Source organism: Peromyscus californicus, unplaced genomic scaffold (assembly GCF_007827085.1).
Source record: "Peromyscus californicus insignis strain IS unplaced genomic scaffold, ASM782708v3 Scaffold_24__1_contigs__length_46423439, whole genome shotgun sequence".
NCBI lineage: Eukaryota > Metazoa > Chordata > Mammalia > Rodentia > Cricetidae > Peromyscus > Peromyscus californicus.
The window spans coordinates 2,292,371-2,319,003 of record NW_026294535.1 but is presented as its reverse complement, the minus strand read 5'-3'; the positions used below and the strand labels follow the sequence as shown (position 1 = coordinate 2,319,003).

Sequence of the window (26,633 nt, the reverse complement as noted above, 5' to 3'; positions counted from 1 at the left end):
GGAGAGAACAGCTTTGGAGTCAGACACATCCCTTTTAAATTCTTAACTGCTGGACCATCTTTCCATCCCTTAAATTCTTTTTTTTTTTTTTTTGGGGTTTTTTTTTTTTTTTTTTTTTTTTTGGTTTTTCGAGACAGGGTTTCTCTGTGTAGCTTTGCACCTTTCCTGGAACTCACTTGGTAGCCCAGGCTGGCCTCGAACTCACAAAGATCCACCGGCCTCTGCCTCCCGGGTGCTGGGATTAAAGGCGTGCGCCACCACCGCCCAGCAAATTCTTTTTTTTTTTAATCTTATTTTTTTAACATTTATTTGTGTGTGCGCACATGCATGCACATATACACATACTTGCACACATACACCTGCATGCACTACATAGCTTGTGTTTGGAGACCAGACAATAATTACAGGAATCCATTCTCTCTTTCTACCATGTAGATCCCAGGGATTGAACTCAGGTCCTCAAGCTTGGTAGCAAGTGCCTCTACCCACTGGGCCACCTCACTATCCCCAAATGAAAACTTTTGTTTCAATTCATAGCTGAGCTTTGGAAAATGTACGTGATGAGTTCCCAACTTGCAAAATAGACCTGCAACAAATATTCCTTCCCTATCATACTTCTTCACTGACTATTGAGTCAAGCCTTTAAAATCCTTCTCATGACTTTGTTTGTTTGGTGATTAATTTGTTTCGTGATTTGTTTGTTTGGTGATTATGTCAGGAATTGTCTGGACATTGGAAAGTGATAAACCTATGGAAAAATCCAGGTCTCTGCTTCTCTTTCTCTACCTCCATTAAATTGTGTTGATCCTAAAGGTTCTCCTCTACCATCACTGTATCCTTGGAAACTTAATGTCTTCCTGCCTTAGAGAAGGAGGAAGAGCCAAGCAATGTTTTCTCCCTTCTGATTTTCATTGATTATCAATATTACCCATTTGTGCTACATGTGTTATCTTCCATCATAGCAGGCTGTAATGTGTTTCTGTATGTCATGTGCATGTTCAGGTACCTTTCCAAGTTCTCTGGACACTAGAACCACTCTCATAAATCAGCTGTCACTCCTCAGAAGGCACTTTAGAGGTTCTCAGAGGCACTTTGGTTGTTAACGTGGTTGAAGGAAGCTGGGGATGACTGGTGTAGAGAGGCCAGAAGTGGGTGGTGTCCGTGGTGCTGCCTCGCACAGTAACATGTTGTCTCAGGTTAGATCCCAGTAAAGAGTTTCCCATCTTCTGAACGGAAGATGACTTCACTGACCGTCAGACCAGCAGGTATTAGAACACTGTTTTACATGTTTACTACCTGTGCACATTAGGGAAGCTTCAGAACTTTAATAAATCTTCCTTAATGCTCCAGGGAATCACATCACCAGTAACAATAGTGCTCCTCCTGCTTAAGATACGAGGGACACAACTACATCAATCTGTTTTTGCAGCTTTTAAGTTTAAAATTATTATGTAATGTCTTTTTTTCAGTCAAGGTTTCACTGTGTTTCCCAGGTAGGCACTGAATTTAAATCCTGTATCAGTAGCTTATGTACCACAATTACAAGTATAAGTGTGCACTGTAAGCCTGGCTTTTGATTTTTGTTCATTACTTCTTTAATTTCTTGATTTTTGATGTTTGAGAATTGAACCTCGAGCCTTGACCATGCTGTGCAAGGGTTCAGCTGTTAGAGTGCACCCATGGTTATCTTGGTCATGCCTGAGCACCCACACTAAAGCCCTGTTCTGCCTCTATGGTTTCTCTGTGGGGAGGTCTGAGAGGGATATCTATAAATTTTGTTTTACGATTTTAAACAAAGTATTTGCCATAAAAAATAACTTCGTGTTCTTATATGAGTCTGTGGCTCTGTGCTCTTAATTTTGAGCCTAACAAGTGCAGAATATACATTTTATGTATGATATACATTTTATCATATTAAATGCTAAAGTACTGTCTTTGAAAAAAATGTGCATCACAGTGGACAGACTAAATGAAAGTACTAATTTGTTAGAATTTTTTAAAAAATGGAGTATATAAAAACCTTATTCCATACTTAGAAATGCAAATTGCAATTTATAATTTTAAAATCTCTAATAAAATGCTTTGGGGTATGATTGAGAAACTCCATTTTTTATTTATAATAGTAGGTCCAGATCTTTAATTTTTTCTAAATTTATCTTTTATTTCATATGTAGAGGAGATGTTCTTGATGTGCTTTTAATGATTTTAGTTTATATTCTTAAAGTAAGCTCTGTGGGGTCAACACTGTATAGTTTTGGTTTAGAAATTCTAAGAGTAGTTTCCATTGATGAGTGTATAAGACAGTGTGGAAGCTCCAATGGTTCAACAGATGGCTTTATTCTGGCGTGCACATGTGAATTCATAATGCCTCGTTTTCAGTAGCAGTGAGATTATGTTGTATCTTGCCATTGCCTTTTTCATACTATTTTATAGACAGAACTAGAAATACTAGTTATATAAGCTATTCTAGCACAGACTAGAAAGTAGGTCATTGTGATGGGAGTATGCAAAACCACCCACTGGTTGCTATAGCGATGACCTACTTTAGAAACTATTTCTGTTGATTCATGTTGAAATCATCTTTTGGAAGTGGTATAAGGAAGTTACTACATGTGCGCTTCTATAGTAGTAAAGACAGTGGTTTCTAGAGGAAAAGTCCTTAAAATGTTAAGTCTCTTCATTCAGTGTTGTAATTAAGTTGTGCCCCTATATAGTGAAGGATTGTAGTAAACTACCATTTGGCCTATTTAAAAGCCAGTCTGTTACTTTATTAGCTAAATCTTCAAATGGGAGTACACGACTCTGCTCAGTGTTAAATGCTATTTTAAGGCACATATCTTTATAACATATGAATGTTGAAATGATGTGTTCTCTGGAGCACACAGTCTATTTCAAGCGGAGGACAAAGGGTTAGATTTTGTGTAGTTTTCAAATAATGGTTTTCATTTATCACTAAAAGGAAATTGCACTAATCAGTGACTTGGTGCTTTGAACCTACACTGCTTAAGGTTTATTTTTATATAATACCACCACAGAATTACGGCTTAGAAATTAGTCAATTTTGAGTTTTAATTGTACTGTACCTTTTTAGTAAATAAGTATTTTTGTATAGCATTGGCCTTGTCACTGGGGAAGACCAAACCTTGGTTCACAGTCACATTCAGATGAAGTTATACATTCAGTGAGATTCTGTGTAGGCCTAGGCATCCAATTAATTCATTCTTTTCTATTGTCATGCCCAAGTATTTACATATATACACACACATGGGGTTTTGTTTTCAGAAATAAATATTACTCCTTTTTTCTTTTTATTTAAGCTGGGTCAGATGGGTCTGCCTATGTGGCCCTTGACCTTGGGATCCTTCTGCTTCATATCTTGAGTATTGGAATTACAAGTGTGCACCTGTAATCCCTGCCTACCTTAATAATAGGAATTATTCTGAAGGGAACATAACAACAGCTTCTGTTTAATGAATACTAGCTATATGCTACTAGTTGATTATGTGTTTCTGATCCTCTCAAAAGCTATGTACAACAAGCTGACTAGCATCTTATCCTACTTCAAGTCTTTCAATAGACTGTGCAAGACACGTAGTGATGACATTTGCCAGGTACAGAAACTAAAACCTAGGTAAAGAAGGTCATGGAATTGAGAATCAGACACAGGAAATCTACAGAAGGGGATGGTGTGTGTGTGTGTGTGTGTGTGTGTGTGTGTGTGTGTGTGTGTGTGTGTACATGTATGCATGTTTGCATGCAGAGTTTTGTGCTATAAGGAATGACTTGAACTTTCCTTAGGATGAAATACATTCTTCTTGACAGTTGAGAGAACAGAGAAACTAACTTCAGCTCTAAGACTTTAGACTTAGTAAGATTTAAACTCGAGACAGGACACGAATTGGCAAAAATACTTCAGACTGAGGAAAGAAGTTCTAAGAGAACGACTGTGTACAGCACAGGGTAGTAGCTTGGTTTAGTTCAAGCAGTGGGGGAGTGGTAGAAAATGAACCTGGAACCATTGGATGGCGGCTGAGAAAGTACTTTGCTCTTTATTAAGTAAAGAATGAGTCTTCAAGACCTTTGTACAAGAATGTGTGCCTTACAATGATTTGATAATGTGTACTGAAATGGATTACAGTGACAGAGATTGTTGGTAGGCAGATCTATTTTAAGACAGGTAGATCTATTTTAAGACAGGCAAATCTATTTTAAGACACCACAGCAAATACAAGCAAGAGATAAAACTACAATTATTGTAGTAAAAATAGAAGTCAGTAGCAAGGAGGAGACCAAGTATTCAGTATCACATAATAGTGCTCACTGTGTGCAGACACTGTTCTAAGAGCCTCACATATGGTAACGTATTCAGCTCTAACAAAATTCCCTTGATATGTGTCCTATTATACTCCAATTATAGACAAGGAAATTCAAGATTTTCCACAGGTGTATAATACTTACTGCTAGACTTGTTAAGATTATGGAACATCTGTGCAGTACATGCTGGGAAACACGAAATTACTGGTTGCCTTCTAAAGGTGTTTAGCACCAGTAAACCAGGTGCAGGAGATAGGGTCCCACCCTTCCTACTCCAGAGGAATGTGTGCTGGAATCAATTTCGAGATCAGTGCTTTTTTATCTGTGTCCAAAACTCTATTTCTCAAGGGTAAATATAGTAAGTACCCTGGTAAGTAACTTTCCAGTTATTTTCTTATCCACAGCTAAATATAAATTGATACATACAATATAAATTTTATTTAACCAAAGAAATACACATATAGTTTTTTCTGTGTTTGTGGTATCTACATGTTTATGATGTGTTCTTGTGGTGGTGTGAATATGAATTCACACATATGATGTTAATCTAGACTTGGTTATTCATCTTATTAATTCATTGTATCCTTTTGGCATTTTTCTTTCTTTTCCCACCTTACCACTTATATATTCCACCATTAAGTTCAGTATGAAGAACTCTTTATTCCAGTTTTTGTAGAAAACGTGGATTCAGTGATTAGAGATTACATCTGCCTTGGATTGTCTCTACAGGACATTTGAGTTTTGTGCTGTTTCTACTTAAGCAGACTAGTTCATTCCTTTTTTTTTAATCAAAAAATTCTTTGATGTTCTTTATTACATCTAAGATATCTCAAATATACCTTGGGGAGGGGTGAGTTGGAGACCTGGCTCAGTAGTTAAGAGCACTTACTGCTCAGTTGTGGAGACCAGAGTTCAGATCCCAGCAAACACATAACAAGCCTGGTGCCTCTCAAGTACCAGTAATGCTAGTGCTTCAGGGAGACAAAAACAAGACTGTTGGGGCCTGCTAGCTGCCACTATCGCAGAGATAAATGTGAGCTCCAGGTTCAGGGAGAGACCCTGCCTCAAAGGAATAGGTGGAGAGTTTTAGAGAAGGGCACTACACCCTTTTCTGCCCCCTATGGATATGCACAGGCACACACACACACACACCCCACAAACATGAATATCTACTGACATAGCCACATACACACAAATAATAAATACTCTTTAGCCATTATCAAAGAAAATAAAATATCTCTTTTGGGGCTATGACTGTACCTGAATTGATAGAATACTTGCCTCACATGCTGGATTCAATCTTTAGCACCATATAAAGAAACCTAGCATGGTGGCACATACTTAGAATCCCAGCACTCAGGATCAGAAACCATTCTTGACTTAACAGCAAGTTTAAGGCTAGCCTGCCTGAACTATACAAGACCATGTCCCCTCAATCCCCAAAGAAATCTTGCTAAGAAAACACATGAAATTACATGACTACCCATAAACCCTTCTCACTTACTAGATTATGAATATTTGTGGATAATATTATGAACCGCAGATGTTTTTGTATCACTGTGCATCTACTAACAGCAGCCTTCTCTCAAAATAGATAGAGAGCTACTGTAGTAGTGAGTTGGGGTAGGGTTCAGGTGTTAGAAAGTAACTCCAAACCAAGACAGAAAGATGATAGTTGAAATAGAAAGGTGAGAACAGTGGTTCTTTTTCCTGTTTGTTTAACAGCACCTTGAGACTTCCTACGATGATGAGATGGTAAGAGTGTTCTGTCATTCCTGTCTACATGGACACATCCCTGTGACAATCAAAGCTATGGAGAGTTACTAAGAGGAGACATGTCAAGCGTAACTGGTATACTTAGGCCACTAATAACTGCAGTTATAAAAATATCAGCAAGACTTTGAAGTATTGGTGGCATGAGAGTGGACAAAGAACACAAGCTAATCTCTAGACTCAGCAGCCTTCAGGACAGCACTGTGTGGTGTAACCTTGCAGTGATAGGAATGTTCTGCTCTGTGTTGGGATGGTGACTGCTGGCCATTGGAGATGGGGCATGTGGCTGCTGTGATAACTCAACATGGCTCCATTTAGCTTTTGGTTGGCGTACTGTATCATGTGTTTCAGCAATATGTTTTTTCTTTCCACTTAGCTTATTCCTCACAGTTACTTCTCAGTGAGGATGTAGCTTGTGGGAAAAGCAAACAAATAAGAAACTTTAACCGAGGAACATAGAAGAAACAAAGTCGAGACAAATTGCAATCTGCCCAGCTGAGAGGAACAGAATCTGGATGGAATTAACTGGACAATGAGATTGAACTCTCCAGAGTAGGCATCCCTTTTGGACGTATTCTGGGAAATTCTGTTTCCTCACAATAGAAGATGCACAGTAAGCTGTCTTCCCCACTGCTCCAGAATTTTCCCAGATGTCTGTCATATGTAAACTTCATTTCTGCTTACTTCACTGAAAAAGTCTGTGTAGTCCCACCCACTCCATGAAACCTTTGTTTCAAATTAGTATTCTCTACAGTCACGAGTTAATGCCATATGATTTAGCATCTATCTATTCCTTTTTCTTATTTTAGAAACTTTATTAGATTAAAAAAAGGACATTATGGCTTCTCTTAGGTGATTGCAATATCCTTTAGAAAAGTACTCATTTTTGCTCCTTTTGCTTTTTTGTTTTCTGTGTCAGGGTCTTTTGTGGCCCTACGGTCATCTCTCAAATGCTCTGTTTACTGGTATATAGCACCACACCACACCACCACACCACCCCATACTATACACCCCACCCCACCTCACCCTACCACACCACACCATGATACCACACCACACCCCAGATTCTTAAATTATTCAGATGTCCAAAACTGCCAAGTAGAATGTCTCCATTTTTCCCAATAAAAGATTTTCTAGATTTTTCAAAGTGGCTTTTCTATAAGAAATTTTTCATTTTATCACGTTTGAACAATGAAACTAGTTCAGTTAATTATTTTGATATTTATTTGCATAATTTTTATGATTACAAGGTAATTTTTTTATTACATTATTTAGTCAAGATTAGTGATTTCATTCAGGACTTGCTTAAAATATTGGAGATTACAATGTAATCAAAAACTCTTGTAAGTATGGTTTCTGAGAATACAGAGTTACCAGTAAATAGGATAAGTTGGCATTTTTCACTTGTAGAATAATGTAATGTCACAATATTTTATACCTTTTAAATACATATCTTAAGATCTATAATATTTTCTCTCTAGATTTTTGCTTCAGTGTCTTGAGGATCTTGATTCCAATCTACGAAAATTAAATTCTCGTCTGTTTGTGATTCGTGGACAACCAGCTGATGTGTTTCCCAGACTTTTCAAGGTAATTTGAAAAATATATGCATAAATAATAATCTTTGCCAGAGAAAATAAAGTATTTGGTAAATAAGGCCTTTTTAGCGAAAGCGTAGGAAGTAGTATTTTTTAACTTTTTACTGATTCTTTGTGGATTTCGGGTCATGCATCCCATTCATCTCCCTGTCCCTTTGTATCCACCCTCTGCCCTTGCAGCCTCTCCCTCAAAAGAAAAGAAAAGAAAAGTTGAAAGAAAAAAAATCTTGGCATGGAAGCTGGAGTGTGGCACAGTGAGTCACACAGTACACCCTTTAGTCCACACATCTTTTCTTGCAAGTGTTCATTGCAGTGAGTCATTGGTCTGGCTCTAGGCCTCTGGCTTCTGCTACACCATCAATACTGAGTCCTCACTGGGGCTCCTCCTGGATGTCCTGTTGTTGCCTGTGCCACGGAGGTCCTACAGCTGTGGGTCTGCGGGACCGGCCCCTTCACGTACTCCAGCAGTTCACAGATGGGGTGGGGTTTGGGGTGGGTCAACTCACAGCCCTGGTTCTGGGCCTAGGTGGTGGCTGGGTTGGTCAGTCCTCCAGCCCTCCCTCATCCTCGCCATCAGGGTGAGCTCTCCAGCACTGCCCCAGCTAACTCACCAGTGCAGCAGGTAGCAAGGGGCGGGGCCAGTTCTCCAGCTCTCACCTGCACCCATACCACCAGGGCCAGCTCTGACGATGTTGCCCAGGCGAGGTTCAGGGCCTGCTCTGCCAAGTGCTGCAGCCAGTGAGGGGGCAAGGCCAGGTCTCCTGCCTGCCAAGGGAGGCGGGGGCGTGCCACGGCATGGCAGATGAGGAGGCATGGCAGATGAGGACCGGGGTCAGCTCTCCCATGCTCACATTCTTGAGGCTGGCTCACCAGCGCCCCTGTCAACAGGATCAGCTCTACTGTGCTGCCCAGAGGAAACAGTGTTTTTAATTAAAAAACCTTGTGACCTTTCTTTAGTGACAGTGCTAATAGTAAAATCAGACATTAGAAAGGCTTAAAATGAAAAGTTCCTTCTTTGACCTCAGACTATTAGTTCTCTCCCTGCAAAGCAGCAGCTGTTTACATTTCTTGTGTATGCAAATAGAAATATCTTTTGTATGAACAAGAATTTATGTGTGTTTAGACATCCATGTGTTTGTCAATTGTTCTCTGCTTTAGCAGTCAAATGAGAACATACTATACACAGTCTTCTGTTCTGTGCTTTATTCATATGTTGGAGGACATTTCACATTATTTCCTGAGTCTTTTATTCGGCTCTATAGTACTAACATGTGTAGATGTATTATAATTTCTTTTGCTGGTTTTCTACTGAATGTTTAGTTATTCTTCCCTTAGGCCTCTTGCTAATACTTAAGGTATTGCCAGTGAACCTCCTTGTCCACATTGATGGGTTTTTTTTTTTTTTTTTTTTTTTGTGAGATATTTTTTTAAGAGAGCAGAGATGGTTCATCTCCATTGTCAATCTGATGATATTTAGAATCACCTGGGAGATGGACCTCTGAACATAACGGAGGGGGAATTGTCTCGACTGTGTGAATTGAGGTGGCAAGACCCATCCATCCACTGTGGGGACGCCATTCCTTGGCTGGGATCCTGGACTGTGAATGGAGAAGGGGAGCTGAGAAGGAGCATAGTTCATCCCTCTCTGCATCCTGACTGTGGGTGTGATGTGATTAAACTCTTAAGGGACTGTGAGCCAGTAAACGCTTCCTTCCCTAAGTTGCTTGCATCAGAGTGCTTTATCACCGCAACAGGAAAAGTAAGGCAAGGGCTTCCTGGGTCAAAGGAGTCTAGCACTGACATTTTACCAGTAATATATAGAGAATTAGAGTATTGGGGGTTTTGTTTTGATTTGATTTGATTTGAAAGAATCTTACTCCAGTGAAAACTTCTCAGGTGGAAAGCTTGGTCTAATTGAGATTAACGAATTGCCTGAGATCATACAGTTAGCTCATTTAAGCATCTCAGACATTGATTTTCCCGTCAGTCCTTTTATGTTCTCCCTTCCTACTTAACTGCACAGACACTTCCTAGCTATATATCTGCCTATGCTGCAGCTATTTGATACAGCATTTTTTTAATGGCTTTTTTTCCCTGGATGTTCAAGACAGGGTTTCTCTGTGTAGCCCTGGCTGTCCTGGAACTCCTGTAGACTAGGCTGGCCTTGAACTCAGATCCATCTGCCTCTGCCTCCCCAGTCTGTCTCTTAAGTCTGTTTGGTATGAGTAAAATGTCTTTAAAGATTTGGGTTGTTACAAATACCAAGGTTTTTATTTTGTTTTTAAACAAACTTTTTCTCAGGCCAGCAACTTTTTTGTACTGTGTTGGGTTTTCACACTGGGACTGGAGAGAGGGTTCAGTGATTATTTACTATTCTCCAGAGGACCTGAATTTGGTTTCTAGTCCCCACATAACAACTCATAATCATCTGTAACTCCAGTTCCAGGGAATCCAGTGCCCTCTCCTGGCCTCTGAGGACACGGCATGCATTGTGAAAAACTTACATGCAGGCAAAATACTCATACACATAAAATAAAAATAAATTTAAATCCGTATTTTTTTTAAAATTTTCTTCTGGGTAGAATAGCATTTTATTGTATCAAGCTACCTTGCACAGAGTCAGTGAGATGCTCCGCAGGGAGAGGCCCTTGTCACCAGATCTGACAACTGGAGTTTGGTCTCTGGACCCACATGGTGAAAGGAGAAAATTGACTCCTGCAGCCGTCCTCTGACCTCCATGGGCGTTGAGACATGCACTCTCTCACGCACATGCTAAAATACATTCATTAATTAATGTAATATAGGTACATGAATACACACACATAGAGAGAGAGCCTTATTTATTCTGATTTTTCTTCAGTTACATAAAGAAATTTGTACTAAAGTGCCAGTTGCAAAGAACTCCTTTGGATTTATTCACAATGTCATCAGTCAGATTTTTGTAACTGGTATTTATAGAACAGGACGTCCAGGAATTACAGAATAGACATGCATTTCTGATGCACAGAAAACATTCACCAAAATGGACCACACTCACTCATAAAATAGGTATCAGAAAAGTACAAACAGTTGAAGTCTAACAAATTCCATTCTCTGACTTCAACAGAATTAAATTTAAAATAAGTAGCAAGAAAATACCAAATATGTATAACACCCCCCCCAGCAATACTCAGAAAGTTCATAGTTTTCAATATTATTATAGAAAGGAAGGAGACAAAGAACTAATTTTTCACCTTAAAGATGGAAAAGGAATAAATTAAGCCAGTCATGAAGTAGAGGAAAGGAGACCGTAAAGGACTGGAGATGAGTGAAACAGAGACGCCCTGGAAAGCATCGGCAAGTGCCGACCCCTCTGTGCCCTGCATGGTGACGTGAGCTGGACACTGTAAGCATTCTCCTTTGCTGGCTGCCATGACATTAGGTTTTTTCAGTAGCCATTGCTGGTTGTTCTTCACAAGGATGTTTCAGAGAATGAGCTTCCTAGGAAAAGTTGGTATGTGAATTAATACATTCGATGTTCAGGGAATGTTCTTCTCCCTGGCTTTTCAGTTTTTCTTTCTTTTTTTTTTTTTTTTTTTGGTTTTTCGAGACAGGGTTTCTCTGTGTAGCTTTGCGCCTTTCCTGGAACTCGCTTTGGAGACCAGGCTGGCCTCGAACTCACAGAGATCCGCCTGGCTCTGCCTCCCAAGTGCTGGGATTAAAGGCGTGCGCCACCACCACCCGGCTCAGTTTTTCTTATAGAGAAATGTTCACTAATTTATTCCCAGGGAGGGAATGAATGACGTATTGCTGAGTTTAGGAGAAAGAACTGGGTGAGTATGGCTCACACCGTTCCTTTTCTCTTCCACATATATTTTATCCTCTTCTTCTGTATACTCTCTTAGAGCGACAGACAGCCCATAATGTAAGGGAGGCGCTTCTTATGATTAACAGAGTAATGTTAAGTACTGCTGTCCAGTTCAGTAGTGAACTATCAGCAAACTGATTTATCCTTAAACCTAGTAATATTTTCTCCAATTAAGCTTTACTAATAACGCTGCTTATATTTTTACCTTTAGCTCTCTGACTTATGTGCCTGAACTCAAAAAGCAAAAATAGCAGGGAGTATTATTTATTGACTCACCTCAAACACTTAACTTCTAAAATATTATTTCTCAAAAAATACATAAAACTAATTGCAAGATACTTGTTAGGCAGAGGTCTTGGTGACTTACACAGTAAAGGGTTGCTGCTGTTAAATTACAAGGAGCTCTAAGAAACCACACCGTTAGAACAGAATCAAGGGGACATTGGACACAATACACAGAAGTGCACACCAGGAAGCCATGATGCTTGGGGCTCACTGTGCTCCATACTTTCTGCTCACTACCACATGCTGCAGGCCAGGGGAGCTGTGTGTCTACAAAGTGAGCAGTCTTCTCTAGGCAAATTTCAACGTTCAATCCTGTACACCTCAGCATGAAACAAATGCTTAAATATGAATACACGATGTTTTCTACTTTCATTTACATTTTATTCTTAAATTTCAAAAATAGCACATTTGTACTAGCAAATATGAACAAGACAGCAAAATAAATATTTTCTGTTCTCAGTTCTTCTTGAAGGTAAACAACTATTAACTGTTGTTACATTTCAGAACTTCAATAAATGATTTATTTTTCTCCTAGTAGTTTCAAAGACATCTTTAAAAGATAACTAATCTATACAGCTGGCAATCACTCTAGGGTAGTGCTGATGGGAATATAAATCAGAGCTGCTGAATATAAATATATAACTGTGCCCAGCTATCCAAGCTTCACGTGTGCTCATGTGTAATCCATCTTTTTTCTCTCAAGGATTTATTTCTAGGAAAATAGGATAAATACCCAAATATGCTTTAAATGTATGTACTGGGCTAGAAAGATGGCTCATCAGACAGCTCACAATGGTCTATAACTCTATCTCCCAAACATCTGATACCTTCTTCTGGTTTCCATGGCACCCACACACACACACACTAAAAAATTAAAATCTTTATGAAAGGTAATCAGCTGCAAAATGTATAATGTACAATGCACCATTGGTAACACCTTTGGTCTATTACAATGTGGTATCGTTTAGTCAGTTAAATAGTAGTAGAATTATAGGATTTCTGTTCCTTTTTGGAATAAATCAGAATACATCTTAGAAATCAAAACTTGACTACTGTCCTGAGAAAATCATTTAATTCTCTTAAGCCATAGTTTCCTGATTTATAGTAACTATAAAGAGATGTAAGTTAGTTCTATAACAACAGTCAATAGTTGCTGTTTTTACTGCTGGTTCCACGTTTTCTGCTGTCAACTTTTTTTTTTCTAAGACAGAGTTTCTCTGAGTAGCTGTCCTGGAACTCACTTTATATAGACCAGGTTGGCCTAGAACTTGGAAATCTGCCTGTCTCTTCCTCCCAAGTGCTGGGATTAAAGGCATGCACCACCACTGCCCATTAAAAATGTTCACTGTCGGGGAGCTGGAGAGATGGCTCAGAGGTTAAGAGCACTGGCTGTTCTTCCAGAGGTCCTGAGTTCAATTCCCAGCAACCACATGGTGGCTCACAGCCATCTATAATGAGATCTGGTGCCCTCTTCTGGCATGCAAGCATACTTGGAGGCAGAATGTTGTATACATAATAAATAAATAATCTTTAAAAAAAAAAATGTTCACTGTCAACATTTTTAATAGTCCGAAATAAGTCATTCTAAGTGAAACAGTTCATACCATATCAGCTGAGGTTTTTTAAAGAGCAGTTCTTAGAATCAGCAGGCATAAGTTCACGTGTTCTGTCTCCATGAACCTGAGCATGCCCCTTTTTAGAAAAAAATAATAACCTTATCTGCAAAATGCTAAATGGAGGTGGGTTTCATTCAAAATTAAATAAGGTAATGAAAGTAATTGAAAGAAATGCTATCTAAGCACTTGAGTAAAAAGAGTGCATTTAAGCCGGGCGGTGGTGGCGCACGCCTTTAATCCCAGCACTCGGGAGGCAGAGCCAGGCGGATCTTTGTGAGTTCGAGGCCAGCCTGGTCTACACAGCGAGATCCAGGAAAGGCGCAAAGCTACACAGAGAAACCCTGTCTCGAAAAACCAAAAAAAAAAAAAAAAAAGAAAGAGTGCATTTAAGTATGTTCCTAGATTTTTTCAGGCCTGGTACAGTGCCTGAAATCTAGTTAGCATATATTTGTCTTTTGCATATTTTCACATTGACAGATTGTATATTTTCCACCTGCATATTTGAAATTTGGTTTATGTATAATTGTTTGATGTAGACTTTATAGAAGAACATAAAGTTGTAATGTTTTTTTACCCCCTCTTTTGTCTTGTTTTAGGAATGGAACATTACTAAACTTTCCATTGAGTATGATTCTGAGCCTTTTGGGAAGGAAAGAGATGCAGCTATCAAAAAGCTGGCCACGGAGGCTGGAGTGGAAGTCATCGTGCGCATTTCACACACACTGTACGACCTGGACAAGTAAGGCTGTGCCTTCTAGTACAAGAAAATACAGAATGACATTTACCATCTTTGACATTTTTAAGTACATAGTTGAGTAAGGTTATAAAATGGAAATAATAGAGAATCAGAATTGTAGAAGAATTCAATGGGCATATTACCAAGCCCTTAGCATTTTACTTAGCTGCTATGATTTTTATTCACTCAGTTGTAGTACCAAAATTGTAGATTAGGGCATAAGATAAAAATATTTACCATTTCAGTTTTAAACTAAGAAATGCTGTTTACACATTTTTTTTTTTTTTTTTTTTTTTTTTTGGTTTTTTGAGACAGGGTTTCTCTGTGTAGCTTTGCGCCTTTTCCTGGATCTTGCTCTGTAGCCCAGGCTGGCCTCGAACTCACAGAGATCCACCTGGCTCTGCCTCCCGAGTGCTGGGATTAAAGGCGTGCGCCACCACCGCCCGGCTACACATTTTTATTCAACTATTAACTCGGCCCACTGTTGCCTTTCTGGGCTGTCAGTATTATTAAATTTACAGCTTGTTTGACACATGGCCATAATTTACTTTGATATGTTTTGTGTGATTATGTTATGTGTACACTAGTTTGTCCTTTTATTAGATGAGATGAAAACTGAAGTAATATGACTGCCCAGCTAGAGTCCTCTGAACCATGATAGCATGCCCTGTCTGCCGGCGTGTTTATTGAAACAGCAAAGATTCTATGGCCAAATTGAGCTTAGGAAGTAACATGCACTAAGAGTTTAAGAAGTTCATAAGCTGTGTAAGTTTACAGTAACTTCTGGCATACAATTTATGTACCTATTAAATAATTTACCTTTTAAATTAGTTACACATTTTACCAATAACAAAACTAATTCTATGAGTAACAACAAACTAAATTGACTTCTGTTTGCAAGTGAATGAATAAAATTATGATTTGATTCAGACAAATGTCTTACCTTGTTATTAACCTAGAAGTGCTAGGCCCTTTAGGTATTAAAATGTGCCTTTTTGTTTACCAGTTTTCTTAATTTCAATGAGCGATTATAAGGAGGCAAAATAGGATAATAGAACTTGCTTCTAAGTGGGAGACTTAGCTATATTGTAAAATAGGTTTTGTTGGGTGGATTGTGAGTACATACTAAAGGCTGTCATATTTATATGTTATGTTAAAATGTTTTCTGTGAGTTTGCTCGTAGATAATTAGCAGACACTTGATAGTGTTGTCGGAGCATCATTGCATTCAGCAAAATTCATTTTAGTCCTATGTGTAATCTCAAGATACTCAACCAAAACAAACTTTACTTACAGCAAGGAGAGTAGCTTTCCTGATGGTTTCTTTCTGTAAACATAGTCGATAATCAATATATAAGGTATAGAGGAAAATACATAATGTTTGGGATAAAGAAATACTTGATTAGCAATTTTATCAGTTATGTCATCTTGGCTAATTTATTTAACCAGTGACAAAACTGGATTTAACCTGTAATTGTAAGCAAATAACTGGAATGAAAAGGCATAATTATTCTGAAACAGTGTCCAGACTTAATGCAGACCTTTGGAAATGCTGCTCTTTTCCTAGAAGTGTGACTGGATTGCGGTATCTAGTGGTCGGCAATAACTACATAACGCACATAAATCTAAATGATTCGGAATTTGGGGTGCATATATCCTTAGTATTTTCCTTTGTGTTCATGAGGGTGACATTCCAAAAGCCCTGGTGGATGCCCAAAACCACCAATTACTTAGAACCCTGGGTATACTGTACTGTCTGTCTAAATATTACACCATGATAAAGCTTGGTTTGTAAACTTTAAATTGTAGGAAGTTAACAATAGTATTGAACAGTTAACCCAGTATGCTACAATAAGTCCCATGAGTCTAGACATAATATTTGTGCAGCACAAGTGAACACAAGTAACTGAAACCGCAGAAAACCAAAGCTCCGATGGGGTTGCTCCTGTGTGACGGATAAACCTGTGCTGAAGTCTGTAACAAGGGCTCACACAGGAGCAAACAGCAGTGCAATCCTAGTGAAGAAGGCTGGTGAAGGAAATGGGGGACAGAGGAGAGGAGACAGGAGGAGCAGACACACAGGATGAGAACGTCTGGAGATGGAAGGCACACATGAGGCTGTAGTTAATGAGATACCGATGACTTGGAAGTTTTGCTACACAAGTAGATTTTGACTATTCAAGCCACGAAACAGTACCAGACTCCAGATATGCTCGTTTGCTTTTCAGTATGACTATTATCTGTATGTTTTCTGTAACATCATGGTATAAACCTCAAATACACACAGCAAATTTTATTTTTACTGGATTATTTCTTGCTGTAATTACTAGCCTAGTTTAGTTTTATTGATACCTCGGAGATTCCTTGAACTAGTTCAATTTTCACTTCTCCATTTATGTGTGTTTTTATAGACACAACCTGCAGGCTGGTTGAACCACTGTTATTTTTTATTCGTAGTCCTAAGTACTTGATATCAATGTTTTGATATTTGCATACTGTATTATTTGACACATAGTAGATATCTAAGAATTCAAGAGAATGATTTTTAGATTCATTATTTTGAACACATTTTTCAATTATATCAGAAGCTATCATTCGAAAGGTCTTAATAAATTTTCTGACTACGCCATCTTGAGCTTATCAAAGTGTATTGTCATTTACTGACTGTTTCACTCGCTCTTGTAATAGGATCATAGAACTCAATGGTGGACAACCTCCTCTAACTTATAAAAGATTCCAGACTCTCGTCAGCAAAATGGAGCCACTGGAGACGCCAGCAGAGACCATCACTTCAGATGTGATAGGAAAGTGCACGACCCCTTTGTCTGATGACCATGATGAGAAGTACGGAGTCCCTTCTCTGGAAGAGCTAGGTGGGTACAAATCTTCATAAATATGCTACTTAGGGGTTAATAATCCACCCAGAGTATATGGGTATCACAGAGTGGACCCGATGGGTTGTTAAGAAAAACAAAAAGAACACAGAGTCAGGATGGGTGGGTCAGGGAAGCTTTAGGGGGTGGGTAAGGAGAGTGAGAATGATCAAAATACATTGTATGACACTCTCAAATAATTTAAAAATATATTTTAAAGAGTTAATAATCATAAATCACTTGGAAAATTTTACTTATAATGTATTTTTATTGGAAGAAAAGTAAAGAGGAAAATAAAGGGAAAACCTCATAATCTAAATATTTTGTATATTCTGTGACCTGCTGTCATGTGAAGATGTACATCCTGAAGATAAGAGCTGAACTGTGGTCTCTGGGGCAGGAGTCTCACGTTGGGTGAGACCGGTGTAGGCCAGTGTGGGCCGGTGTGGGCCGGTGTGGGCCGGTGTGGGCCTGTGTGGGCCTGTGTGGGCCTGTGTGGGCCAGTGCGGGCCAGTGCAGTCCTGACGTTCTGTGCGGTCCTGACGTTCTGTGCGGTCCTGACGTTCTGTGCGGTCCTGACGTTCTGTGCGGTCCTGTGTAGGCCAGTATAAGCCTGTAGAGATGTATTTTGCGCTTATCATTTTTTTTTTCAGAGATATGGGGTCAGATACAAAATGATTTCTGTATCATAATAATGACAGTAATGGTGTTGGTTCTCTTCTCTCTTTTCCCTCAGGCTTTGATACAGATGGCTTGTCCTCTGCAGTGTGGCCAGGAGGAGAAACTGAAGCACTCACCCGTCTGGAAAGGCATTTGGAAAGAAAGGTACTGTGCAGATATGTCCTCTGCCCACACTGCCAGATGAGCCGTCGGAAATGATGTCAGTCTTGTTTACATGACATCAGGCACATCCAGGGCGCCTTACCCACAGGCTGTGAGACAAAGCACAGGCGCAGGGAAAAGACTGAGAGAAATGGTTAGAACCGCAGCAGGAATCTGACAGCTGTGAAGAAGTCACCCTCAGTCATCACTGGAATGCCTTTTCCTTCCTCTTGATTATGTCCCCTGTTGCATGCCGTTGCTTCTGTTCTTCCCACCTGTATCAACTGACCATAACTGGAGCTAGAGCAGGATTGTACCTATGGTAATGCTCCCCGTCCAAGACCCCAGCCACTCCTGAAACCAGATAATAATACAGATCCCTTTATTTACTGTGTGTGTCCTTTATGGCTAGATCATGATGCAATTTCACTCATTTATTTTGTTATTATTATTATTAATATTTTTTTTTTTTTGGTTTTTCCGAGACAGGGTTTCTCTGTGTAGCTTTGCGCCTTTCCTGGAACTCACTTGGTAGCCCAGGCTGGCCTCGAACTCACAGAGATCTGCCTGGCTCTGCCTCCCGAGTGCTGGGATTAAAGGCGTGTGCCACCACCGCCCGGCTTTATTTTGTTATTATTACTGTTAACACTTACTGATTATACAAATTAACAAGACTCACATGTATTGTTCATGTTTATCTACCCCCCTTAAAAGCCCCTTTTACTGATGACCCTCACCCATACACTCTCAGATCACTTTTCATAAGCTTGTTTGTAAGTTAGACACATCAGGATTAATGCAATCACTAATGGTAAAATAGAATAGTTATGATGTATACTGTAATAAGTTGTGTGGAACCCATAAGTTATTTGTGGAATTTTCCTTTTACTCTTTTCCAACTATCAGATGCTGTAAGCATCTGAAATCTTGGGAAAGGCAACAGTGGATAAGGGCAGAGTTGTATTCCACTTTTACCTCCGTGTTCAAAGAGACACGTGGAAGGTGCTTCGTGCCTGATGCTGGGAATCTGAAGGTCATTTAATCCACAGGAGAGCATGTTGCACATGGATGGCTTCGACAAAAGGGAACTCACCTTTTAAGTCCCTTTCTAAACTTACTAATCAGAACTTTGTAGCTGGGATAATAACATATTCCTCAAGGTCCGTGACTTTTCAGATTCTGTTTTGAACTCCATGTGTGTGAGTGGGGAGGGGCAGCATACACATGGCACAGGGTAGGTTCTCTCCTTCCATGCAGGGCTGGGGGGTTGAGCTCAATGTCTTCAGGCTTCTCACTAGCATAATTCTGGACACTCTTAACATGATTGAAGAAGTTAATGTGATCGTCTCTGTTTCCAGGCCTGGGTGGCAAACTTTGAAAGACCTCGAATGAACGCAAATTCCCTGCTTGCGAGCCCAACTGGACTCAGTCCTTATCTCCGATTTGGTTGTTTATCATGTCGGCTATTTTATTTCAAACTAACAGATCTCTACAAAAAGGTATTATCTGAAGTTAGAGCATATTTTTTGATACACTTTTAATATTTTTTTCTGATAATACTTCTATGCTTTTTAATTGCAGGTAAAGAAAAATAGTTCTCCTCCGCTCTCTCTTTATGGGCAACTTCTGTGGCGTGAATTTTTCTATACAGCAGCAACAAACAACCCACGCTTTGATAAAATGGAAGGGAACCCCATCTGTGTTCAGATTCCATGGGATAAGAATCCCGAGGCTCTGGCCAAATGGGCAGAAGGCCGGACAGGCTTTCCATGGATCGATGCCATCATGACGCAGCTTCGGCAGGAGGGCTGGATCCACCATTTAGCCAGACACGCGGTTGCGTGTTTCCTGACTCGCGGTGACCTGTGGATCAGTTGGGAAGAAGGAATGAAGGTGAGTGTTCTAAGGTAGCTATGACAGAAGCATCTGGAAGTCTGCCCTACACCTAGATGTGCTAGTGCCTGAAATGTGAGCAGCCTGGGAGGCCCAGGAAAGAGAAGTCCGTCTTGGGCTGCAGGCTGAGATGGGAAGAGGTTGGCGGGCTGGGATGTGGGGGTTGGGCACTTGTCTGTTTTGTAGTTTGGCCTTTCAGTGGATAAAGCATATGATGCCCACAATGGAGACACAGTTTTTGAGAGCAAGGCGTTAAACTCAGACAGGAGCTAGTTAAATTGTTTAACCAAAAGTCTTTTCTATGGTTAAGCCAGCCTCCCGTTAAGAAAACTATTACTGTTCAACACTCGCACACTGGCCTTGCACTCTGGCCTTGGGTGGTAGTGCAGGTCTGTAATCCCATCCAGCATGATAGCCATGAGAAGATCTGGAACCCAAGGCCAGTCTGGGCTACGTGGTAGGCCTGTCTTTAAGGGTAAGAAAAGGAATTTATTGGATAGGTGTATTTATAGAGGAGAGTTTCTGTCATATTCACCCATGAGCTCTTAGAAGCAGTGAGTTCCCATGACATGAAGTTTAAGCTCTAAGTCCTCTTACCTCATTTTACCATTTTAGTAAGCCTTTAATACAGACATTGGAGCATGCTACATTTCCTAACATCACCATATAGTTACACATAAGACTTAGAAATGGTTTACCTGTCGCTACCTCATAAAATTTGCCAATTCTAAGACTGTTTCTTTATAAAAAACTAGACTTTTAAAATTAACATTTATTTGTGTGTGTGTGTGTGTGTACAGGTGCCTGCGTATATTCATATGCATCACAGTGGATGTGTGGAGGTTAGAGCACAACTTGTAAGAGTTGGTTCGTTCCACCATGTGGGTTTTGGGAATTGTACTCAGTCGTCAGGCTTGACAGCAAGTACCCTTACCCACTGAGCCATCCCACCTCCTCAAGGACTATTTCTAATCCTGTTTTTTGTTATTTAATTGTTGAGGATTTTTTTTCATCTCATATATCTCCTAGTACCTATTTAACAAGTTTACTAATACATTATTTAGTTATATTTTCTCTTAGATCAGAAAATTTGAAATTTAAACTATAATGCATAGTACCTTATACTGGCATGCTCCCTTTGTCTGCAGTATACCAGACTTCTAGACTTTTCTTTGTGGTTTACTTGGTAATATTTTTGCTTTGTTTTGGTTGTAGTTGTTTTATTTATTTTTTTGAGACAGGGTTTCTCTATGTAGCCCTGGCTGTCCTGGAACTCATTCTGTAGACCAGACCAGGCTGGCCTTGAACTAATGGAGATCTGCCTGCCTCTGCCTCCCAAGTGCTGGGATTAAAGGCGTGCGCCACCACTGCCCGGCTCTTTTTGCTTTCTTAAAAGTGGGTTACTGCCTGATGGTGGTGGCACATGCCTTTAATCCCAACACTCAGAAGGCAGAGGCAGGCGGATCTCTCTGAGTTTGAGTCCAGCCTGGTCTACCACGACTGGTCCAGGACAACCAGAGCTGTTACACAAAGAAACATTGTCTTGAAAAACAAAAAACAAAAAAATTTAATTTACTAGTATCTTCCACTTCTTTTTTTTTTTTTTTTTGGTTTTTTGAGACAGGGTTTCTCTGTGTAGCTTTGCGCCTTTCCTGGGACTCACTTGGTAGCCCAGGCTGGCCTCGAACTCACAGAGATCCACCTGGCTCTGCCTCCCAAGTGCTGGGATTAAAGGCGTGTGCCACCACCGCCCGGCAATCTTCCACTTCTTTAAAAGTCAGTGATCTGAGTAATTTTTATTCTCCCTACAATCTCACTTCCAAGGTTTTTGTCTTAGCTACTTTTCTATTCTCATGACAAAACACCATGACCAAGGAACTTTGAAAGAAAGCATTTTATTGGGGTGACAGTTTCCGAGGGTGGTAGAATCTGTGACCATCATGGCAGGGAGCAGAGCAGCAGGTAGGCGGGCACGGAACTGGAGCAGTAGGTAAGAGCTTACATCTGATCCACAAGTCCAAAGCAGAGGGAGATCACACACACGGGACATGGAGTGGGCTTTTGAAACTTACGCCACTGCCAGTGACACACTGTCTCCATGGCCACACTCCTAATCCTTCCCAAACAGTTGTGTTGTGTGTGCGCGCGTGTGCGTGTGCGTGTGTTGTTCGCCTGTGGGGGCCGTTCTCATTCAAACCTCTGCAGTTGTGGATTCTATCCAGAAAACAGTATTTCCAGTGTATTCTTTTCCTGCAATTGCAGATTAGAACAGAACATAAACTTTGGAGTGTTTAGTTTTACAGTTCTATTCAGATTCTCTTGTCTGGACTGTTGATCTACGGTGACCTTAAGAATGCTGCTTTGGGCTGGGCAGTGGTGGCACACACCTTTAATCCCAGCACTCGGGAGGCAGAGCCAGGCTGATCTCTGTGAGTTCGAGGCCAGCCTGGGCTACAGAGTGAGATCCAGGAAAGGCGCAAAGCTACACAGAGAAACCCTGTCTCGAAAACCACCCCCCCCCCCAAAAAAAAAAGAATGCTGCTTTGGGTAAACAGGTGTGTACATTAATTGGTCACTGTTACTTCTGAAGGTCTTTGAAGAACTGCTGCTTGACGCCGACTGGAGCATAAACGCTGGGAGCTGGATGTGGCTGTCCTGCAGCTCCTTCTTCCAGCAGTTCTTCCACTGCTACTGCCCTGTCGGCTTTGGGCGGAGGACAGACCCCAATGGAGACTACATCAGGTATGGACTCCAGGGAAGAGCTTTCCTCCTTCAGCAGCACTTAGGAGTAGTCTCTAGTCTTGCGAGGCGTGGTGGCACACACTTTTAACCCCAGCACCCGGGAGGCAGAGGCAGGCTCACCTCTGAATTCAAGGTATTTTGTATTCTTGATGGGCAGCAGAGATGAGAAGAGTAACACATCATTTAAGTGATACTGATTTGTTTTCTGTCACTTGTAGTTTGCATTTTGTTGTAATGTGCTTAAGCTCAGTTCATTAAAAAATTCTCTTCTCCCAAAAGGCGTTATTTGCCTGTCCTGAGAGGCTTCCCTGCAAAGTATATCTACGATCCTTGGAATGCACCAGAAGGTATCCAGAAGGTAGCCAAATGTTTAATAGGAGTCAATTACCCCAAACCAATGGTGAACCATGCTGAGGCAAGCCGTTTGAATATTGAGAGAATGAAGCAGATCTATCAGCAGCTTTCCCGGTACAGAGGGCTAGGTATGTCAGTCCCTAGTTACTCTGGATCTGTCTCTTTGTCAGCTGAGTAGCTATCATTGAATTTTGTTGTGGTCACAATGTAATGGGAAAATGTTTCCCTTTAGGTCTTCTTGCATCCGTCCCTTCTAATCCTAATGGGAATGGAGGGCTCATGGGCTATGCTCCTGGAGAAAACATCCCAAGCTGTAGCACTGGTGGAAGTAAGTGAAAGTTTCTGTACTTGGTAATACACAGAAGTTAATGACACAGTGAGGCATTACTTTTTGCAAAGCTGTCTTTAAAATCATAAATTGTGTACTGCATACAATGCATACAAGTTGTCTTAGTTAGGGTTTCTATTTCTGTGAAGAGACACCATGACTGCAGCTACTCTTACAAAGGAAAACACTTAATTGAGGCTAGCTCGCTTACAGATCAGAGGTTCAGTCCATTATCATCATGACGGGACATGGCGGCATGCAGGCAGACTTGGTGCTAGAGAGGTAGCTGATATATGTTGATATGCATGTAACAGGAAGTAAACTGAGACACTGGGTGGTATCTTGAGCATATATGAGACCTCAAAGCCCACCTCCAGTGACACACTTCCTCCATCAAGATCACACGTACTCCAACAAGGCCACATCTCCTAATAGTGCCACTCCCTATGATATTTTGAGGGCCAAATACATTCCAACTACCACACAAGGATACACATGTACATCCCCTCTGTCCATTGGTAACATGTTAAAGATGCGAGAGTAGCTGAAGGATTTATCGTATACCTGCCTCATCCTTTTGCACATGAGTTTTAATTGCAAAGTCTTGTCTGTGATACTGGTTAGTTTCTTAGTTAATTTCTTAACCACTGCCACTCTTGCAGAGGACCCGAGTCAGGTTGCCAGAGCATACACCAGATGTCTCACAACTGCCTGTGACTCCAGCTCCAGGGATCTGACACCCTCTTCTGTCCTCCTCAGATACCTGCACACACACTATGTACATAAAGACAAGCAGACACACAGACAAACATAATTAAAATTCTTAATCTGTATTTTTTAAAAGTCGGTGTATATTAGAAATTTGAGTCATCATATTAGTTTTCTAGGGTTACAACCAAAAAAAATCACACAAGGCCGAGTAACTAGATTCAAAACAAAGTATCATTTCAGAAATTTTTTAAGGCACAGTTAGGCCTTTCTTCTGTCAGGTGTCCACCCCCCTTAAAAAGATTTACGTGCTTTCGGTTCCATCGCTTTATGCCCAGCACCCGTCCGTCCGTCCGTCCGTCCGTCCGTCCGTCCTTCCTGTGGGCTGCTAGCATATGAGCCTCCCAAGGCTCGTCCAAGTGCCTGACTCTCAATGGCCTTTTGGGTTGTATTCTGTCTTGGGGCTACATGGGCAGCTCTCTTTGGCAGATTTTCTTTTCTTTTCTTTTTCTTTTTTATTCTTTTTATTTATTTTACATACCAACCACAGTTTCCCCTCCCTTCTCTCCTCCTGTTCCCCCCCCCCTTCCTTCTCTCTCCCATCCACTCCTCAGAAAGGGTACGGCCTCCTATGGGAGTCAGCAAAGCATGCCAAAGCAAGTTGAAGCAGACACATTTTTTTTTAATTACTAGAAAATTCTTAATCTCTGAAATGCAAATGACATTTTTTTTTGTTTTGTTTTTACACTTTTCTATGCTCAGGAAATTAGCTATAGACCTAATTATGTCATAATGTACTTTAGTTTTTATAGTGAAATAACCACCATCTGTTTCCTAGTAGCAAATTGATTTAGTTTTAATTTAATTTTTCGTGTAACTTTTTCTGTTAAAAACTGTCTATTCATCAGCATTATTATTCATCAGAGAAATGCAGATTGAAAGTGTTGTGAGGTAGTGCCTGACACACACCCACGTAGAGTGAACAGCCACCCGGCGAACTGGGGCAAGATGATTGATTCCTGGATACATGCTAGAGTAGGGGAGAAATGCTAATACTGTGAAAAAGACTAAAATACAGAGGAAAACCTGCAAGCCGTGAGTGCAAAATGGCAGCAGTGCTTTGGAGAAACAGCGATTTGTGAAAAAGCAAGCATGAATTTACTGTATAACCCCCAACCCCATCTAACTAGTTTCCCAAAAGAAAACGTGTGTTCCCCACAAGCTAACAATTGATTGTTTATGGCAACTTCACTTGTAGTATGCCCATACAATGAAATCTTATTTATAAAAGAACAGTATGCTGATACATGTGTCCTATGTATGACCTCAAAAACACTGTGAGCCAGACAGGAAAAACAACATTATGCTAGTGTTATCTTTAGAGCAGTGGTTCTCAACCCTCCTAATGCTGTGACCTTTAATACAGTTCCTCATCTTGTGGTGACCCCCAGCCATAAAATTATTTTCATTGATACTTCATAACTAATGTTGCTGCTGTTATGAATCGTAATATAAATATTTGTATTTTTCCATGGTTTTATGCAGCCCCTCCCCCCGAAAGTGTCATTTGGGCCAAGGGGTTTGGACCCACAGGTTGAGAACCACTGCTTTACAGAAAACTGTAAGTTAGTGTTCACCTTGGGCATAGGAATGAAATGAATGCAGTGGGTGTGGGGGACCTTCCAGGTGTGAAGGGAAATGTGGCTGTGGTTGCACAGCGCTAATTTACTTTTAAAACAAAGCACTACTTAAAACCAGTGACATGTGAGGTTTACCCCAGATCTCTGGTCCTGTGACCCACTCCCCTGCTGCTAGCCAGGCCTCAGGGCTGGGGCAACAGTGCTCAGTGTCCTTGCTTCCTGGTTTTCTGACTCCTCGGGTTATTATTGCAGAGAAAACTCAGCATATCCTGGGGCAATCCTTGCACTTGCCCCTGAGCGACATCTTTTATGCCCCAGCTAGGCATACATCAATATACCTTTCCGTAGCAAGAGCTCAAACTGTGAGTTGTTCAAAGTAGCCCTGTAGGGAGAGTAAGAAGAGCCTTTCTCCTGGGTGCGCTGTGTCTGTCCAGGTGAGTGCTCGTGCCTGTCAGACTCACGTTTCACCTGTGGAGTGTGCATGCTTTCGTTTCACTTCAGTGCACTTTTAAAAGTACTGTTGAGGAAAATGAACTTGGCCTCTGGAAAACTGATAGCAAATATAATTCTTTACAAGCAGTTTTTATGTGGTCATGTGAAATTGATAGGCATGAGAAGTAATGGTTTTAATAACTGTTGTGCTGTTTAAAGTTCAAGAACCTTTGTTTCTTTTGAGATAGGTTCCTTTTTTGTTTTTTGTCTTTGTTTTCTGAGACAGGGTTTCTCTGTGTAGTCCTGGCTGTCCAGGAACTCACTCTGTAGACCAGGCTGGCTTCGAACTCAGAGATCCTTCTGCCTCTGCCTCCTGAGTGCTAGGATTACAGACATGTGTCCAGGTTTTATGAGACAGGGTCTTAATGTACCCCGGGCTGCTTTACATGTAGTCTCCTGCCTCTACCTCCTGAGTACTGGGATTACAGACATGTACCCAGTTTTTATGAGATGTTGAGGATTGAGCCCAGGGCTGCCTGCATGTTAGGCAAGTACTCTACCAACTGAGCTCCATCCATCCCTGACCCAGCTCCTAATTTTTATTTGAGACAGAGTCTGGCAGTTTGTCTTAGGCCAGCCTCAAATTCATTTTTCCTCCAGGGTTCTGGGATTA

General features: G+C 40.6%; 1 protein-coding gene across 3 annotated transcripts in view; it reads left to right on the top strand.

The window, feature by feature from the left end:
* Cry1 (cryptochrome circadian regulator 1) overlaps window positions 1–26,633 on the top strand; it is a 58,210-nt gene that overhangs the window by 24,644 nt on the left and 6,933 nt on the right. For 2 of the 3 annotated variants that reach the window (XM_052752941.1, XM_052752940.1), the window contains exons 2-10: window positions 7,569–7,677; window positions 14,030–14,172; window positions 16,857–17,041; window positions 17,778–17,866; window positions 19,222–19,362; window positions 19,445–19,756; window positions 22,347–22,498; window positions 22,778–22,980; window positions 23,085–23,180. In XM_052752941.1, the coding sequence (XP_052608901.1) occupies window positions 7,569–7,677; window positions 14,030–14,172; window positions 16,857–17,041; window positions 17,778–17,866; window positions 19,222–19,362; window positions 19,445–19,756; window positions 22,347–22,498; window positions 22,778–22,980; window positions 23,085–23,180 (1,430 nt within the window). Of the gene's footprint in view, window positions 1–7,568; window positions 7,678–14,029; window positions 14,173–14,773; window positions 14,935–16,856; window positions 17,042–17,777; window positions 17,867–19,221; window positions 19,363–19,444; window positions 19,757–22,346; window positions 22,499–22,777; window positions 22,981–23,084; window positions 23,181–26,633 lie in introns of those variants that run through there. The other variant, XM_052752942.1, reaches the window with a different exon arrangement.